The 19280-nt window shown below is 38.6% G+C and overlaps 1 protein-coding gene across 3 annotated transcripts in view; it reads left to right on the top strand.

Annotated features, from left to right (window-relative positions):
* diaph3 (diaphanous-related formin 3) overlaps positions 1-19280 on the top strand; it is a 339063-nt gene that overhangs the window by 280349 nt on the left and 39434 nt on the right. For all 3 annotated transcript variants that reach the window (XM_084101805.1, XM_084101803.1, XM_084101804.1), the window contains 2 exons: positions 2742-2837; positions 4910-4972. In XM_084101805.1, coding sequence (XP_083957931.1) covers positions 2742-2837; positions 4910-4972 — 159 coding nt within the window. The remainder of the gene's footprint in view (positions 1-2741; positions 2838-4909; positions 4973-19280) is intronic.

Raw genomic sequence — 19280 nt, 5'->3', positions numbered from 1 at the left:
ACATTATTAGTAGCCTACTTGCAGCCTCTTCATCCTCCTCATTTTGTGAGATTTGTAAAATGTACCCCTACTGAAAACCGTTTTTAAAAGAAAACCCACCATTTCAGGTCGACTTTGCACTGGAGCCATCCCTTTTTCTTTCTTTTTTTTCGCGGGAATGTGAGATCCGATCTGTTATCCAGATACAGAAGCCACTTGGCGTGGACAGGTGTAAACGCACCGTGTCCTGATTGGCTTATGATCCGATCTGCTTGATCGGATCACAGTGATCACATGCTAATGGCAAGTGTAAATGCAGCCCATGTCGCAGCTTTTCTGGAGTTTGCCAAAAGGCATGACACGACACAGTTGCTCATGTTGAAAATGTGGAAAAGATTTTGTAATCAGATGAGACCAACATAGAACCTTTTCTAGCTTCTAAGTGACATGTATGCTACAATTGTAGCATTGGCTAAACCATACCCGTAATATGTTGTTAAAAACAAAATTAGTGAGTGGATTATGCAGAATACAGGAAAATTGCGTGTCTGCCAAAAAGTGAATCTATTTATTTTATTATTTTTTTACAAAAAAGGTCCTAGATGCAAGGCCAAAAGAATATTTAAAAGCAAATCTGTCTGGAAGAACGGATGAAATGATGACAGAAACGTAACAAAGCCAGTACGTACTCTAGGGAAAAGACTTAGCTGTCATTTCTGCTCTACAAATTATTATTTTTATTATTGTCGTCATCATCATTGCATTATGTATTCTGTGCAAAAACATTTAAGCATATTTGCTAGCAAACAATGTTAAATGTAAATAAATTAAGTTTAAGTTCTTTGGAAAAAAAAAAAATCATAATGTCTAAAGTAGGATTTTTAATTCATTATGAAAATATAATGGATTCAATTTAGCAAGTTTGTATTTCTGTTGGAGAGAGCGGTGATAAGTGGTTGGTCTATCACACACACACACACACACACACACACACACACACACACTTACTTTATCACAGACTCACTCTCTTTGTGTCTAATTGAAGCTTGGCTAGTAAAGGTCAACAGTTTTGTGCTTTCTCTCCGTTGATAGTTTTCATTGTGGTCAACTGCCCCTTCTGAACTACTGACAGCACTCTGTACAAAAGAACCTTCTACCTTCTCCTCTGTTTCACACAATCTCTCTCTCTCTCTCTCTCTCTCTCTCTCTCTCTCTCTCTCTCGCTCTGTCTCTCTCTCTCTCTCTCTCGCTCTGTCTCTCTCTCTCTCTCTCTCTCTCGCTCTCTCTCTCTCTCTCTCTCTCGCTCTGTCTCTCTCTCTCTCTCTCTCTCTCTCTCTCTCTCTCTCTCTCTCTCTCTCTCTCTCTCTCTCTCTCTCTCTCTCTCTCTCTCTCCATCGCTCACTTACTCAGACAATACCTGCTGATTGAAAATGGCTATCAGTGTATATGGCTGACTCTGTCTTGCTTTTTACAGAGAGCAACTCAACCGTGACAATGCTGCAGTCCCAAATAAGCTTCAGACAGCCCCTTTTATAAAGCCCCTGTAATTGTGTGTTTGCTTTTGCATTTTATATTTTAAGAAAATGCAGAAATTCAGATAGAGTAGAGGAAGATTTCCTCTATTCAGTGAAATTCAGTGTGTATTTGCTTTAAAGGGAGTGACTGATGACTTCACTGAGGCTAATCCAAGACACTTCGTTCATGTGTGTTATGTGTTTTATTTTCTGTAATATTATCAAATAATTTTATTGTAATTACCTTTATTTGTTTTTTATTCATTATGATTGTTTTATTTTCTGTAATTTATATTAGATATAGTGTAGTAAATGTATATATCCAGAAGGATAAATGTACTATACTGTAGACTTGCATGTCTACAGTATAACCCTCATGAAACTATATCACACCTTTCAACCCTCATGAAATTATATCATGACTGTCAGGTTATACAGGTAAACTGTACTGGTTTAATTCTGAACAACCCCTATGATAGGTGTCATAACTTATCGGTGGAGAAGTGGGCACTTCTGCAGCGTTAGCACACACACTCATGTGCTTTTTGATTTGTTTTGTGTTGTGTGCGTGTGTGCGTTTGCTGTGTCAGTGTAAAGATTAATATTTGGAGGTTACAGTGTCAAGGCCCCGTAATGCTTACCCACGCGCACCCATCTAGGGGTTCAACACACAACAGACATTCTCTCACACAAGCCTTTCTATCCAAACCTGCTGAAAAGCACACTTTCCTGCCAACCTGATTTATTCTCTGTCAGTGGATGTGTGTGCGTGTGTGTAAAGTTTTTGTGTAAGCAGCAGTGCGAGCATATACGTGATGTGTTTGTGACCGTGAGCAGTGTGGTGTTCCTCCTTCCTGCCGTGTGTCCCACAGGCCTCCTTGTGTCTGTGGAGTTGCTCTATGTGAAATCCAGTGGCCTGAGGTTAACTGCTTGCACCACTCAGCTGTTTTTACGACCGGCCCTCCAAATGCTACAAAACACCAGCGGATTTGTGTAGAGGTGCAGAGGAGACGTATAGAGGAGTTTAAGGGCCTGTCTTGCCTCTCAAATTGTCCGAATCGACGCTGTGATATACCGTCCACAAAAGGCCTCTTTGGGGTTTTTTTCCCCCTCTCTCTCTCTCTCTCTCTCTCTCTCTCTCTCTCTCTCCAGCATTCCTGCAGAGACCCTTAAGGCCGCTTTAAGTGACGCTATGGAATGCCCCTCCGCATCCTAATGTTTTCTCTTCTTTCTTCCTCTCTCCTGTAGAGAACGATGAGACCGGTGTGATGGATTGTCTGCTGGAGGCGCTGCAGTCTGGAGCCGCTTTCAGAGACCGCAGGAAAAGAGCACCCAGACCCCGAGGTGAGTCTACTCACACTCCACTCACATCCTGCCATCATTGGTTGTATTTTTCGTTCTTTCTTTCTTTCTTTCTTTCTTTCTTTCTTTCTTTCTTTCTTTCTTTCTTTCTTTCTTTCTTTCTTTCGTTCGTTCTTTCTTTCTCTTTCTTTCTTTCTTTCTTTCTTTCTTTCTTTCTTTCTTTCTTTCTTTCTTTCTTTCTTTCTTTCTTTCTTTCTTTCACTTGGCTTTTTATTTCAGAGCTCACTGTAATGCTCGACTCTGATTGGTCAATTCCAACAGATAAACCGTTAAACCACTAAAATGTACTTTATTCCGACTGCTTTTTTTTTTCATAGCTGTACAAGTTTCATGTATATTTGCTTGTTTGTCATTTAAATAGCTGTGTGATAAGTAGGATAATACAGTCAGCTGGTCATCATAACAAAATAAACCCCTTCATGGTGACCAGAAACCCAAAGCAGAGTGTAGGGATAGCTGTGTATTTTTCTGTATTTTGTAACTGTGTGTAGCAGCCTAAAGCATCCAGTGGTTTAGAGTCTCTTTTTCCAGTGCATTGAGGGGTGAGATAAGGTAGAGTGTATCTTCTGCACTCTTCATGTTATGTGTCCGACCTACCCATCTGAGAGGCTCAGGTTTGTTGACTTCAGACAGCTTCAGACATGCAGTTAATGGGTGGCATATATCAGTACAAGCCTGACCATAAACTGAGTTTACTGTTCAAAAGTTTGGGTTGGTAAGATATTTTTGTGTGTGTTTGATATAAGCCCATTATGCTCACCAAGGCTGCGTTTATTTTATTTAAAAATAAAAAAATATATATATATAGACTTTTTTTTCTATTTTATTATATTTTAAAATGTAATTTATTCCTGTGATGTCAAAGATGAATTTTCAAATTTGAAAACAGTTGCTGCCTAAATTTTTTTTAGGCTTATTTGATGAATAGAAGGTTCAAAAGAAAAGCATTTATTTAAAATAGAAATCATGTGTAACATTATACCACAAACATTTCAACATTGTTATATACTGGATGTCTTCAGTTCGCAGACAAGTTTCAAACTCTTTATGATGAAACCATTATTGTATATAGTTTGCCATACTGTTAGTGCACAATTCACAATTGATGGCTCTGTTCCAGTCAAAGTGTTAAAAGCTTTTTTCTTCTATAGAAATCAGTACAGAATCAGCCCCCCATTATCAGCACACTTCCTCTGGCATTACAGGACCCAGTGAAGTTTAATGCTGCTGACCACCTTCAATAGAAATCAGTGTGCTGTCAGGATAGCCCAACAAACTGACCTGGCAAATCAGAAAGACCTTGTTAAACGCTGCAGGAAATTTCAACATTTAAAAAAAAATAAAAGTATATCATAACTCTCCTTCTACTGGGAAGCAGGGCCTAAAACTAACTTTTTGCTACACCTGCCAATGACCGGTGACTTAAGAATATTTGCAGCCATAAATGTTTTTTCACCGGCCTTGAAACTATTTTAGCAAAAAAGGCAGTTATGACACCAAAATTTTAGATACCAGTGAAGATTCACACTTCTCTATTCCAATTTCAATACCACAGCTAAAACTATTAGCCTAACTAACATAATTTTAAAACATTATTAAAGACAAGTAACAGTAGTTTTCAGGTAGAGACATTGAATAAAGTAATCAAATGTAAATCTCTCTGCAGTGGGAATGGGGTGCGAGGGGAGGGAGGGGATTGGTTGGTGGGTAGTTGATTTCATCCATGTTTTCATGTTCTCATTCTGGCATGTTTATTGTCAAAAAAAAAAAAAAAAAAATAGTAAAAAAAAAAAAAAAAAAAGGCTTAAACTTTAATGCCTATGTTCTCACAACTTTGCATTGATAGAATTCATAAAAATGTTATCAGGCAACTGGCTATTGACACAGTTTCATATTCTACTTGCCAACGCCGGTTTTTACTCGCATTTGGCACTTGGCGAGTGTTAATTTTAGGCCCTGCTAGGAAGTATAAGTCTAATATATGGAGAACAAAGGTGGGTTTATGTGTGAGATTGGCACTCACTCTGTCTTGTCCCATGTCCTAATTTCCACAGATGAATCAAGACAAGTGCTCAACCCGAGTCCACAAAGACCTGTTCTGAAAGACTGCAACCACGGTAAAATCAGAGTTAATAAAAGAGAGAATATAATTTCTCTCTACTATTTGCTTTCACTTGTTCTCTTCGCCATTAACTGCATTCATTTTGCGCACTTACCCTGATCTACCAGCCATGCATTTTGAATGTGTGTTCTGTTCGGGTTAATGTCTGTTTTGTCTTCTCTCAATCATGCGTCACTCTTTTTATTGATTTTTTTTATTATTTTTTTGCTTTCTTATAGCTACTAATGTTCAATAGTTGGTCCAGATCAGGCTACTTGCTTATTTGAATGGCTCATAACAGTCCCTCAAGGCCTCTATAAACGCCTAGCAAAAGGGAAATGATAGCAAACGTTTTTTTTCCAGCTTCCTAAGCTGCTGGTCATAAACACGACAAGTGTTATAGTGTGATACAGGTCCAGGAAAGGCTATTGCTTCTAACTACAAATTTTCCTTTTCTACCCAAACAGTGTTGGTGTTGGTGCTCGCTGGCTGATACTTTGTGTTTCCATTGACTTGAGAGCTGAATAATGATTTAACTGACCATTATTTTATAAGCTGCCCACAAACAAACATACTGAATCATAGTCTTTATTTACAAGTCTTACTCCTAGGTTTGAGAGCATATTTTAATATCCAACGTAATTTAATTCAGAATCTGTATTGCAAACAAAAAAATCTTATAAACTGTCTTAACTTTAGGACAACCTCATGTCCTAACTTCAAAATGATTTAAAAGCCAACTGTAAGATTATCATAACAAATAACCCTGTCTGAGAATGTATTAATGATGCAAGATAAAGAACAGCAATGTTTGATAGTGGAAAGACTTTTTGAACACCCAAATTATGTGCTGCACTTTGACGACAAAACACTGATAAATAATTACAGACTTCCATGAAATATAGTGACATGCTTTGCCTTTCCTACCAAGCTTATCAAAACTTCTCTTTCTGCAGCACTTAATTAAAAGCTCACCTATTTTGTTTCTGCATTTTAATCTCTAGCATTTACTTCACAGCAGCTGCTTACGCGTCATTGGTTGCTTGGTAACAGACCTGAGAGTTGATTACCGAACTCAATGGGGCAGTTTAAGATTTCCTAACTACAGATAATATGAGCTTTTGTAAGATAGGATAATTATCTTAAATCAAGGTAAGATTTGCTTCTTTAATACAAATTTGTGAAAAGAATCCTAAATTCGCTTGACATATCTTAAGACTCAAGATAGAAAGTTTCTGTAATATGCCCCCATGGTTTCTATCTCCTAAGTGATGTTTTACATCAGCCGCTTCCAGTGTAGATAACTTCTTGAAATGTTATAAGGTATTTTTACAGTCTTCTTTTGGTTTAGCCTGCCCACTAATGTAATCATTCCTGGGTCAGTGTTTTTGACTCAGAAACTGCTTTTTCTTTAGTGGTAATGCACAGATTAGGGCTACATTGGGCACTGGCTGCAGCACCATCACCTCCATCTTACTGGTAGAAAAGGGGTATTGTAACTGTAAATATTTTTACAGTTTTCATATCTGAGTTGTCTCCTTTTTACTGCATGAATCAATCTTTTCTGTCTGCTTGCACGTTGAGTTTCGTTTTATTTCATCTAAACATGCTGCTTACAACTCATGTGGTTTTGTGATTGGACGGTTGATGTAAGTGTCGGGAGTCAGCAGGGTTATAATCAATGTGATGTGCTTTAGCTGTCGTTACCGCCAGGTGTTAATGTGTCATCCAGAAACGCGCTGTGTGCAGAGAATGCCACATTTCCAGTAAAACCGGACGCCCAGAAACATTGGGAAAATGTTTTGCTGAAAAGGCTTTCCCACTATTGTCTGTTGACTTAGCTGTTTTGTTTTTTCTTTTTTCATGCTCTCTTGGAAAGTTACAAAATTGCAACATGTTGAATCTTCCCTTTTGACATGACAAGTATCAATGTAACCATCAATCCAGTTTTTTCTGTAATAAATGGGATCAGCGTTTGATGTGTAGTGGGAATCAGGAAAACCATCTGGAGCAAGATTCAATCAAACTTCCCTCTGTACGTTTTCGCATGAATTTCTGTTCATATTGTTCCCGTTTTACCTCATAGACTTCTCAAGATCTTCAGTTTTCCAGTGTTATGTACAGTAGTGATTGTTCTAATATGCATCAGCAACATAACATAAACAGACTTGGCTGTCTTGTCAAAGGATGCTTCATAATCGTTATCAAGGCACTTAAAAAATTAAGCTGTAACCCCATTAACAGTTATTGGTTTTAATAGGAGTCCCTGCAAGCATACAGGAATACAATTACTCCTAGATCTCCTCCCACACTCACCCAGAGCACTGATAAAGTCTGCTCTCGCTCCCACTAGTGTTCTCTTATGACTTATCTCAAATTAGATTGTGCGTAGAAAAGAGAGAGTGAATAGACAGAGAGAAAGATGTGTGCGTATGTGCGATCCATCATAAGAAAGACTGCCGCAGCTCACATTAACTCCCCTCATATGTCTCTCAGCAAAAAGTAATGAAGGACACAGGGCATTCTGGGATATCAAGTGTGGCGCCCTCCCCTCCGTGGTCCTCTGAAGCATCAGAAGAGATGTGGGAGTCTGGCTGCGGGGCAGGGCACTGGTGCCCTTGTCCCTGTGTTTTATTCTAGACTAGGCTGACTAATGGAGCCCCGGGCTTGTGTATGTTCATGCGGGCCTCTGCAGTTCTACAAGCCCCTCTGATGGCCAGGCTAATTAGTTCTCATCTCACACCAGGCTTCAGTCCAATTCATCTTCATTTCGGCTGTGCCATCTGCTTTTTAAATAAAACTCTAAAGTGTCTCTTGTTGCACACACTTTGTCCTCTTGGTGCCTCCCAGACTAAATGTAGCGCTTTATTTGCACTGAGGTGGATGATGAACTTGTCTGTCTCTGGAGAGTTTTGCCAGGCATGAGATATTGTGTTTGTGTGGAAGGACCTCTCATTTGTCTATGTAGTCAACATGAAATGCCATTTGCAAACTATTTTACTTTCGCTTTTGGAGGTTAAAGGTCAAGTTCACTCTCCAGAGCATCTCAACTTATCCCAGTGACAACTCTCCTTTCTCAAATATATCGTTATCTGCTATTATTGCTGTAACCTTTATTAAAGTAATCACAAATATTTTACAAAGGCTGCATGACATTTAACAGTGGCCTAAAACAATGGCTATAAAGCTACATTTGGCTATTTGCTAATACAGCCTTGGTGACTCCAGCCGGAAAATAGTCATTTCAGAAGCAGAGCATATATTTACTATATAAAGGTTTACAAAAACAAACATGTATGTATTTAAATAATATACACTGATGAATTATCCACAATAACATACAATAACAAGTTTTCATGTTGACTTTAAGATGTTATTTGCACATTATTTGAGTTTGTCTCTCTCTAACGAGTTTTGTCAGATATGAGACATTGTGTTTGTGTGACATCCTCATTCGTTTGCATCCTTATTATCTGTATGTATATTATTTAGTTGGTTCCCTTCCTTTCATTTGAAGTGTATATAAATCAAAATGAGATGTTCTGTCTCTTTGCAATATGTTTTTGACTGTCAGCTGATTGACAGTGTAATGAGTGCAGTGGGAAAAGACCAGTGGCTGAGAGAGTGAACACATGCTGAAGTATGTCAGGCCCGTCCCGTCCCTGTCCCCTCTGCCACTGTGTAGTGCAAATACCCCTCAGTAATTGATCTCCAGGGCTTTAGTGTTTCACACTCCAGTGGAGCAGCAAAGCGAATTAAAATCAAGCACATCTGCAACAGAAGACACTGTATTTAACCACAAAAAATGAACTGGTCAGTCTGGTGTGTGTAACCATTAGAGCAGTGGGAATAATATGTGTGGAATGTGTGTGCGTCTGTGTATATGCCAGTTGGAATTGATAGACGCAGGTCGAAGCAATAAGATTATTATTATTTATTTATTTATTTTTTATTATTATTTTTTTTGAGATTCCCTTTACACAGGCGACAGCCGCCTTAAGAGTTCCAGTGTCTCAAATCGAGTAATCTGTGGAGATTCAGGTCCTTAGACTTATGCCTTTGGTCATCTATTACTTTCTTGAACTCAGTCAACAAAGGTATAAATGCTGAGGTAAGAACACACACTTGCAGATTCTTACATTACCTCTTTTTGTGCACTACAAACATCCAGAATGTGTGCTGTGGTCAAGATTAGGAAGTAAAATCTTTAGGAAGTAAAATCTCTAATCTCTATTAGGAAGACCAATCCCCCTCTCATTTTAGTAGCCCCTTTCCCTCATTCTCTCTCTCTCTCTCTCTCTTCATCTGTGCCTGAGGCAACACTTAAAGCCTTTAAGTGTGTCTGGAACCCCACATCCTTCTACCTGCTTTTTTTTTTTTCTTCTCAGGATGAAGATAAAGATGCTTTATGACTTGAGTGACCAGGGTTAGGATAAGACTTGCGACAGAAAGAAGACGAGTGAATGGATTGAGGGAGCGGTCTGGCTCTTAAGGGGGCTCGGGCTTCAGAAATGATGGATTATTTGTATTTGACCACATGGAGTGCTTTGAATCCACATTGAAATTGATTCAAGAAACTCAGTTGTAGCTTTCACAGGTAACTCTTGGCTTTTTTGCTCAGTGCAGGTACAGAGTGGGGTAAGCTGTTCTACAGCTGTCTCCCATCTAACAATGGTATAATAATGCTGAAAAATGTCAAATTTAACCATGTTAAAGGGTAAATTGAATATATATCTTCCACTCTCCACTACTATTTTCTTTTAATTCGTTTTTCATTTTAATGTTTTAAAGTTTTATTAATTTTGTTGTTTGTTTCCATTTGTATTAGTTTTGTTTTTGAATATGCATAAAACCTGCATACTAATTTATTGCTTACTTTTTAATAATTTTTAGATCATTATTGTGTGTTTTTTTTTTTTTTTTTTTTTTTTTTTTTTGACATGCAACAGTTATCATTATGAAGGTCAGTTTTCTGATCTCTCAATCGCAGGAAGCGGTTTATGGTGGACCCTTTGTTAATATATGTCCATGACAAAATTACTAGATGAAGATAGTCATCTTACCCCACTCTCTCTTTTGCCAGAAAAGGCACCAGTACAATTGTCACCCTTCTGCCTTAGATGCAGATAGAAAACCCTGCTTTTCAGTAAGCTTTTAGGTCTGAGCTCTAGTACCTACTGATTAATATTCCACCCAACAATGATCATGTAACATATTTCTGAATTAGAGCCTGAAATTGATTTTATAGCTGGCTGGGAAAGGTCACTCCACACTTGGTAAATGAAACCAATGGAAAGTTTGCAGTCAGTGGGGTATGCACCACTGCTAAAGGTTTTATGAGCATGTTTGATAGACAAGATTGATTTTATGCATAATCCTGGACCTGATCTGTTAATTAGGAAACATTGACATTTGCCACGGTTGAATTATTGAAAAATAATGCACATCTGTGGTGGCAATCTAGATATAACACACAACAGTATACAGATACAGGTTATGTTATTGCATTTTCTCAGGTTTTTGCCACTGAAACACTATCATACTCCGCCAATTACTATATTGAAAGTAACCATTTCTGCATATAAATGTCTTGGTTTGGATACAGGTTTGGAACAGTGTGAGTAAATGATGACAGAATTTTCATTTCTGGGTGAACTATCCCTTTAAGGCTCTTTTTGCACATTTGCAACTTTATAAAATTTGGAAAAATAACATGGTTTCGTGATATGGAACTGTGGATAATTGTATGCTAATCGTAATTAAGAATTCACCAGTTCCGTGGTTTAAATAAAATGTAGTCTAATGATTTGGACATTCAAACACTTATAAAAGGCTTCAGTAAAAAGATTGTAAATTGCAATACACCCCTTATAATCCAATTACATCTCCCTCATGAACCTTTCAGTATACGCACACAAAAAATAAATGTCTCGAATGATTTTATTTTAGGTAATATGTCTATTATGAAATCCTTTTTATAGCATCAAATGGCTTATGCTCTCAGTCAGGCTGTACTGGAGAGCCACGCTGCTGATGTGGAGAAAATTTGCTTCAGGCTAGAGGTTTAGTGATATATTCTCTCTCTCTCTCTCACTCTCATTTCTGCCTCGTCCCATCTCTCAGGCCTAAGAGCCTACAGGGCAGGGGAGAAATAAAGTGTACGGATGAAAATGGAGATAATATACAAACTTATCCCAGTCTGTTCTGGATTTGAGGCATTCATCACCGCCCAATACAATACGCTCTTTCTTGTTCAGAGAGCCTTCAAGCTGTTGCAGCACTTCCAAAATAGATTATGCGATATATATACCCAAGGCAGTTTGTAAACAGTACATACATTAGGGAATTTATGCCCTATGAGCTCTTTTAATCATCTGCTCACTACCAGGACTCTTACTGCACCCATTTAATATCTAGCATTCTGAAAGTCCCATTACTTTGCTATCGAACACAAGTATTGTTGCAGAAGTACATAAATACAAAGCTCTTTTTTCACACCTCCTGATTTCTTAAATGGATTTATCAAGATGAATCAGGTCCACGCAGGGCGTACAAATGCAGGATTTTATTTAAAACTCCCATCTAAGCAATGAAGTGCACCATAGCGCACTAATTTTTCCTTCTCTCTCCTCCTGATGTGACAGAACCAAAGGAGAAGGAAAAGCGTTATTTAATCAGCACGTCTGAGAGCATCGCGTTCTTCTCTTTCTTCTCTCTAATTGATGTCTCGTGTCATTGTTCTTAAAGTTGGACTGTCTGAACTCTTGATTTATCCGCGTTTTAGAGCCATACATCATCTGCACCTCACATACGGGGCCTCTGTGTTTCATTAGAGTGAAAGATTAATTCAAGAGTCTGTTCAGGAACATTGACTGAACACACACCCGCTTCTCTTCCGCTACTTTTCGCATGGTAAAATATACGGTGTTTTGGCATCTCGCAAATAGCAAAAATGTCATACGGAGCAAGATCAAATCTCATCCCATTAAACTCCTCAGGGCCGGACAAACACAGCGTGTCCTGTCAGCTCTCTCTCTCTCTCAACCCTCATCCATCTCTCCAGGGCTGTTGTGCTGCTTTCTGAACACTAGCTGCATCTCTCAGCACTTCCAGTAAATCAAAGCCGTTCTCTCCTCACCAGACTCGTACAGCGCGTCTCTGTAAAGTGAGTTTGTACATACCTTGCCGGCTGAAGATTTGTGTGTTTGTGAGGGAGAGTCTGCGAGTTTCTCAAACAAAAGAGGAGGCTATGAAAACTAGCATTGTGGAGGAGGAGATTGAAGAAGAAATGGTGTTTAAATTAAATGACGACAAATATAGTTATAATGCTATGCACTTGTTTGAATATCTATTCTCAGAGTTGCATTAGGATTTCAGATAATTTATCAAAAACACAAACAGCACAGTAATTGCACTTATAATATAGTGATATTGACTTGCCACAAATAGCCATGCTATTATGAGTATTTGACTAATTCATGTCTGTATCAGATAATGCCTGTTTTCAAGCATGTGTAAACACAGCTCGATTACAGTACATTTTCGCATAAGTTAGATTAGTAAGTCTATTTCTTAAAAAAGGGCAAGCTTGTTTTCATACTCATCTCATTGCCTGAGATGCACGTTATAGTGTCACGCTTTATCAGAAGTAAAAAGAAATGTTGAAATTCAGAAAGTATTATTAGGAGAAAATGGTAAATCTGCAGAAAACCTGTGCTGCCTGTTAAATTAAAGCAATTAAGCTGCAAGCATGCGGCTAGTCTTTGTAGAAGGCTGAATGTAAATAGATGTAAATGGAAACCCTTGCTAAATTAGAGCACGTGCCATATCTAGTCATGCTTTTACATGTTCTCATTGAAATGTCACAGGATTGCAGTTTCTGTGGGGAGTCTCAGTAGATGTCAATCAGTAGATTTCACTCTTTGTAGACAGACATGTTAGCTTGTCCCATTTTAACTGGTTGTGATGATTTACTCTCCATCTAACTTTGCATGGAAAAGAGCAAAGACTTGTGTGCCCTAGAAGAAAGCAATGAAAGTGTGGGGGTGAAGGATCTGAAGCACATCTAAAAGCACCATCAAAGTATATACTTTATAAGTCTAGACCTCTTGTGTGATATATTCTGAAGTATATATGCTATACAACGATTGTCAGTGAATGATGAGTAAAATGATGCTTTGTTCCTAGCGTGGAGCTATTATATGATGTCATTGCATTTGTTTTACCTTTTTTTTGTTGTCCTTTTTCACTATCATGGTGCTTTTTTTCTTGTGCCTCGTAGAAATGTCAGAGTTGAGATTTTTTATGTTTTTGAAATATATCTTATGCTCACCAAGACTGCGTTTAAAGTACAGTAAAAAACAGTAATATTATGAAATATTATTGCAATTTAAAATAACTTTTCTATTTTAATATGTTTTAGAATGTAATTTATTCCTTTAATGGCAAAGATGATTTTTCAGCATTATTACTCCAGTCTTCATTGTCACATGATCCTTCAGAATTTATTCTAATATGGTGATTATAATATTGAAAAAACTTATGCTAATTAATATTTTTTGTGGAAACCATGATGCAATGTTTGAATCACATAGATCTAAAGTATCATTACATTATCCTGAGAAACAAAAAAAGGTGTCTCAGTACATCTGTATATGATTGTATCTGCTCAATCCTGTTTTCATTGTATGGAAAAGTGCAGCTTGGACATTCTGCAAACCCTCTCCTTTTGATTTTTTTTATGTTTTTTGAATGACATGATGGTGAGTAAATGATTATCATTTTTGGGTGAACTAAATAATATTTGAACCCATGTTTGACCATTATGACATCTTTCCTCACTCTCACAACAAACATCAGAAAGTAATAAAAGCAGGTGGTGCTTGGGTGCAGAGAGAGAGATAGAGAGAGGGAAAGAGGGCAGACTGAGCTGTGGGTGGCTGACTAATCTCTGATTACTCTCCTTTCCTCCATACAAACCTCACAATGACTCAGCGTGTTACGCTGTAATGCAGGATGCACTGATAGACCCTCCGCTGGAGCCTAATGCTCCAACCAGGAGAGCGCGAAAGATAGAGAGGGGAGTACAGGCGCAGATAAGAAAGAGAGATGGACACGATGAATTCGTCTTGAGGAAGGGGCAGTGACTGGATTAGTTGGTGGGGGATGATGCTCAGATTGGTCAGTGGAGGAAAATTACTTGATTGGGAAGGGAGTAAAGACATTAAAGACTCAGGAATGATGCATGTAGTACGACCTAGTAGAAAAACGAGGATGGAGTAGCCATAACGTTGCTATTGTTAACTGACATTAAATATAATAAAAAACATTTTCATTAACTGAATAAAGCTAAAATAGTGTAAAATACAGATATTAGATGAAGAAAACCCGTGGACCGTTTCCTTGAACGTCTGATGCATATGGCACACAAAATGGGAAATGCTTTGGCAGTTTTGAAGTCGCCACCTGATGATTGGTTGAATTATCTAGGTTTTCCGGGAGACGTGTGTGGCGTGTTCTTTATCGGTCCGCCTGGAAACAAAACCGCCGTGATTCCAAACTCGCTCATGGAAGAAGAAAGCCATTGTGTTTACTATTGTGACAATGAGCACTAATCAGGATCAACTAAACGCTGGATTTTTGAAGTTCACATTCACAGCACCATTGATACGCCATTGTTGCAATAAACTTGCACAGCGTTCTTGAATGAGTTGCACGCCGGTTTGTTATTGTAGGGACATCAACTTTACATTTTCACTCCCCTAAACTCCCCTAAAATATTGTTGGTTCAACTTAAAAAAAAAAAAAAGTAATTACCTGGTTGCCTTAATTTTGAGTTCACTGAAATAAAAAATTTGAGTTAATAAAATGGAGATAGGTTTAATCAACAAAAACTCAAAATATTATGTTATCTGAAGTTGATTTGACAAAAGAAAAAAAGTTGTGATAGATTATGAATTTTTATTTTTTATTTTTTTACAGTGTATAAATAATGCTGAAATAACACTGGAATGGAGAGAGTAAAGACAGGGTTGGAGAGGTGCATTGTTGTATGTACCAGAGAATGCAGATGTGAGAAATACATTGTACGTACATGGTGGGTGCAACAACCTTTTCAGAGCTCTCTCTCTCTTTCACATAGTTACTTTGAATGGATTGGTCAGGAAGTCTGAGTTTGGTGTGCAATCAAACACATAGACAAAAAGGGAGAGAAGAAATAAAGGTCCAGTTAATTGAATTTTACAGTCCCCTTATCTCAGAGCAGCATGCAGACCAACCCCTCCCATAACCGCTCAACACAAGATATCTCTCTCCCTGCAATGGCGTGAGGGAGGGACAACTGGCACATGTGCATCCGTATTAAACAGACCTCCTCATGCCCGCGTTCTCCAAATCCCTGGCATTGCACATGTTGAACATTCAAAGGACAGGTGATTTTAAAACAATTAGGAATTATGTGCAAGATTACGGATAGTAGACACTAAAAGAAGTTAAAATGGTTTGGAAGCCCAGGGTGGAGGGAAAAGCGTTTCGATTTGTTTAGGCAAATCAAACGCTGATTTGATTTGCTGAAGCGGTTGAGAAGGTACTAATCAAGGCCCTTGTTTAATTATCCCCTCTCTTTCTCTCTCACTCACTCTTTTTCTCGTTCTTCCTCAGTAACAGAAGAGATTGATCTGAGGTAGGCTATGCAGAGTGGGAGCTCTGTCTGGCGCACGTCCTGCCGTAATGCCACAGAGGTTGCCATGGCAACAGAGTGGCTGACTGAGTGGATTGGTTGCTTGAGGAGACACATGTTGAATGCTGAACGAGGCTGTTTGTGCCATAGATTTGTGCCAAAGAGAGGGAGAAGAGAGGGTGTGGATCTTTGTGGACGTGGATGGTTGTTGCGGCATGACCAGCGTTGGAGTACGGCTGTTGAGTTTAAGCTCCGATAAAGCTGTTAGGTGGTAAGTGTAGTAAAAATCCTCGAGACATTTTTATGACATAATGAAAGCTTCCTTCAGCCTGACTGGCATATCATCCTCAAGCTCTTCTCCAAATCCAGACCATGCCACTCCGGATCGGAGGCTTTCAGAGGATCCGTGTCTTGGTGGCTCGCACGTAGAGTACTTCCTCCTTATTGATCTGGCAGTCGGGCGGAATCTAGTGACGTTCCGCATCAGTGAAATTATTCTCAGGGTGTCTTGTGGGTGGTTTACCCCTCGGCGCTTGGCCGTGGGGCTGATACCCTCCCCTTCAATGGACCCCCTAATCCCATCTCTAACCCCTTGTCGTGGCCTCGGGGCATAGCCCTAGCCGTGCTCCCCCAGGTGGGTTGGGATCATTAGGGCAACTTGTGCTGTGATCACCTTCCTCTAAGGTATAAATTAACCAGCCCTGCCTCTCTGATCGGCTGCAGAATGATCCCCGCCGGGACCCACTCCGCTGCTAGACTTTATTAACATCTTTTCATCCCACATCATGCATGGAACATTTAAGGCAACTCTGTAGCGTGTCCACAATGCTTAAAGGTACAATATGTAAGAATTTTGCATCAAAATATCCACAAAAAACAACACTTGCACAGTGTTATATATTTCTTTCAATTGTGTACTTATATTATCCTAAATGTTTAGGATTTTTAAATTCAGAGAAATTCACAATTTTAAATAGTGCCCGTCCCTTGTCACTTGTCCCTGGTTTCCGCTAGTACTCCCATAGTAACCATGGCATCAGACGTGGACAACTGCGAAATGTCTAGCGTCACGCTCACGCTGTTGTTGTTTCATTCAAACATTATGGACCATGGCAAGCAGACTTTGGGACAAAAGGAGAAATAAAATGAGGATCATTATCGGCGTGGCGTTTCGAGATGCCGAGAGCTCCACATCCACGACAAACTTGTACTTGACAGAGACGCCGCGCTTGCATGTACTTTATTAGACAGGTGAGCAAATACACATAAAACGAATCAATGTTTTATAGCTCAACATGATGAAATGTTAGAATATGATCAGTGTGTTATTCTAATGTTGATCTAGCTTACTGATAGTCTCATACAGCCAACAAACTAACACGTAGAATAACATTATAATTTTCAACACACTCAAATGCAGTTTAGTATGATAGTGTAGACCAAGTGAAACAGCGCTGCGTTACCTCACAATTTTAATTTGTTACATAAACTGACCAGTTTGAGTATTAATTCAGCACTTGTGGGTACGTTAGTTAGGTAGAATGAAATGTCCTCATTCCTTTATATCCGCGGGACTCGCGTGTGGCGCTGATATCTGTCTCTCATCGCACCCTGTTTCATACCACAGTCATGTTAAAAAACATGAATGTATTCACTTATCCATAAACATTATTTCCCAAAAACATTATTAGATCCATCGGCATGATGACAATTTCCATTCAGCTTATTCACTGCGTCATCATTCTACGCCTTTTTTATTGTAAGAGGTTAGCAACCCCTAGCAGTGAAAAAAATTACATATTGTAGCTTTAACCGGTAGAGTCACAGGTTTTCGTAGACCATTCTCATTGTTTCTATTTATTTGCTGCTGTGTGCACATTGCACGAAGGATCGGTGACGGGGGTCACACATTACGCAACATTTCAATAGAAAGAATCGCCAACAACTCTGTATGGTCTACAAACTACACATATACTAAGTATATAAGTATATATATATATAGTATATAATAATATTAGTATTATTATTATTTAATGTCAAATTTAGACTTGCCTATTTCCCCTATTCCTCATATTTTTTAATAAAAGAGCGATTGGTTTTGAAAGTTGAGAAACATTCAATATTGAGTACAGAATAATATATTGGTTAAGATAGTAACACAGAGCTGCATATTCACCCACACACGTTCACAAAGTGACAAGCGTCTCAGCCCCACACAGGAAGCATTATAGGTTATAATTACAGAGCTTGACATTCGACTGTGTTAGTCTTTATATTAACAAATCCATTTAATTTCTTGCATTTGCTTGGCCTCTCTCTTTTATTCTGTCTATTTCACTCAGGCAGCAACTCCAAGTGAAGTGCACAGGAAAACTCTCAATTGATTCCTATAGACATTAGCATGTGGCTAAGCTAACAACACGGTATACTCTATTAGCATAAAAATGCATATATTTTTGTTAGACTAAACAATTTAATCATTTTTTTTTGTTCTGTATTCAATATAATATATCATAATCAACATTTCTGTCCACGTGTCTGTCATTCACAATGCATTCTGGCCCTCTATACAAAGTATACTTAATTTTTCCTTGTTCATTGGCCAGCTTGCATCCTTTGCCTCAGAACTAATTATAGCTTAAATGCTGTCTAGGTAGCAGCTCACTGGGTTTTGGAACAAAGCTATTTTCTCTCTGTTTTTTCCTTTGCTTTGAAATCCCAGCTCTAAACGCAATCATGTGCTAGATGCAGGAAAACGGCAGTTTTTACCCTTAACACGCAGTTAGTTTTCCATTCATCTAATGAAGATAAAAGGCAATTAGGTTGGTGTTCATTAACTCCTATTTTCGAATTAAATTAGCCTTTTGTGAGGTAATGGGGTTTGTTTATGTGTGCTAGTGCATGTGTCGTTGTCATTTGCATTTTTGCATTTTAGTGTTTGTTTGGCCAGGCTAATGAATGAGAAATTGCAGAAGTGAGACAGAGAAAGCTGTGTAAAATCTCCCCCAGCCATGAGATGCCCTGAGGAAATCACACACGTTCTGCTTAAACAGTGATATTAGAGTTGTATTTCTCATATGCCAGCTGTATCACCGCTCTTTTAGAAAAACACTCATGAATGCACTGTTGCCAATGACAGTTTCCCACACCGCTTCTCTGTGAGTGCACATTTGCCATAGTTTTCATTTATTCTATACACACAGATGCATGTCTATCCGACTGTAACCCGCAGCGTGTGTAAAGCTGTTGGATTACCATACCTTCCTTTTTTTATTTATTAGGTAATTACTGGTTTAAACCCTCAGGATTATGTTTCCATTCTTGTTTAATGTTTAAATCACCGTTTTGCCCACTCTCTCAATGAATGGTCACATTAAAGCAAGCGCACACAAGATCATTACCCATTGTACACTCAAGACCCATACTCACTTTGGTGCACACATAACAATAACAAAGTGTGCCAAAAAAAAAAATTAGATGCCCTGATGAAATATAATTTCCATTAAATATTCAGATTATTTACAGGCAAGTTTCTTTGTGATTGGTGCCTGGTGATTGGTTGACCTTCGCTGTGGTTTGAATTCTAAAGAGGTAATTAGCCTCCTCACGTGTAACCACACAGCTGGAATCACTCACTCTGTGCTTC

The sequence above is a fragment of the Abramis brama genome (assembly GCF_963993115.1).
Source record: "Abramis brama genome assembly, chromosome: 23".
Taxonomy (NCBI): domain Eukaryota; kingdom Metazoa; phylum Chordata; class Actinopteri; order Cypriniformes; family Leuciscidae; genus Abramis; species Abramis brama.
Note: the sequence above shows the minus strand (reverse complement) of the source record. Positions and strands in the feature narration are given on the sequence as shown.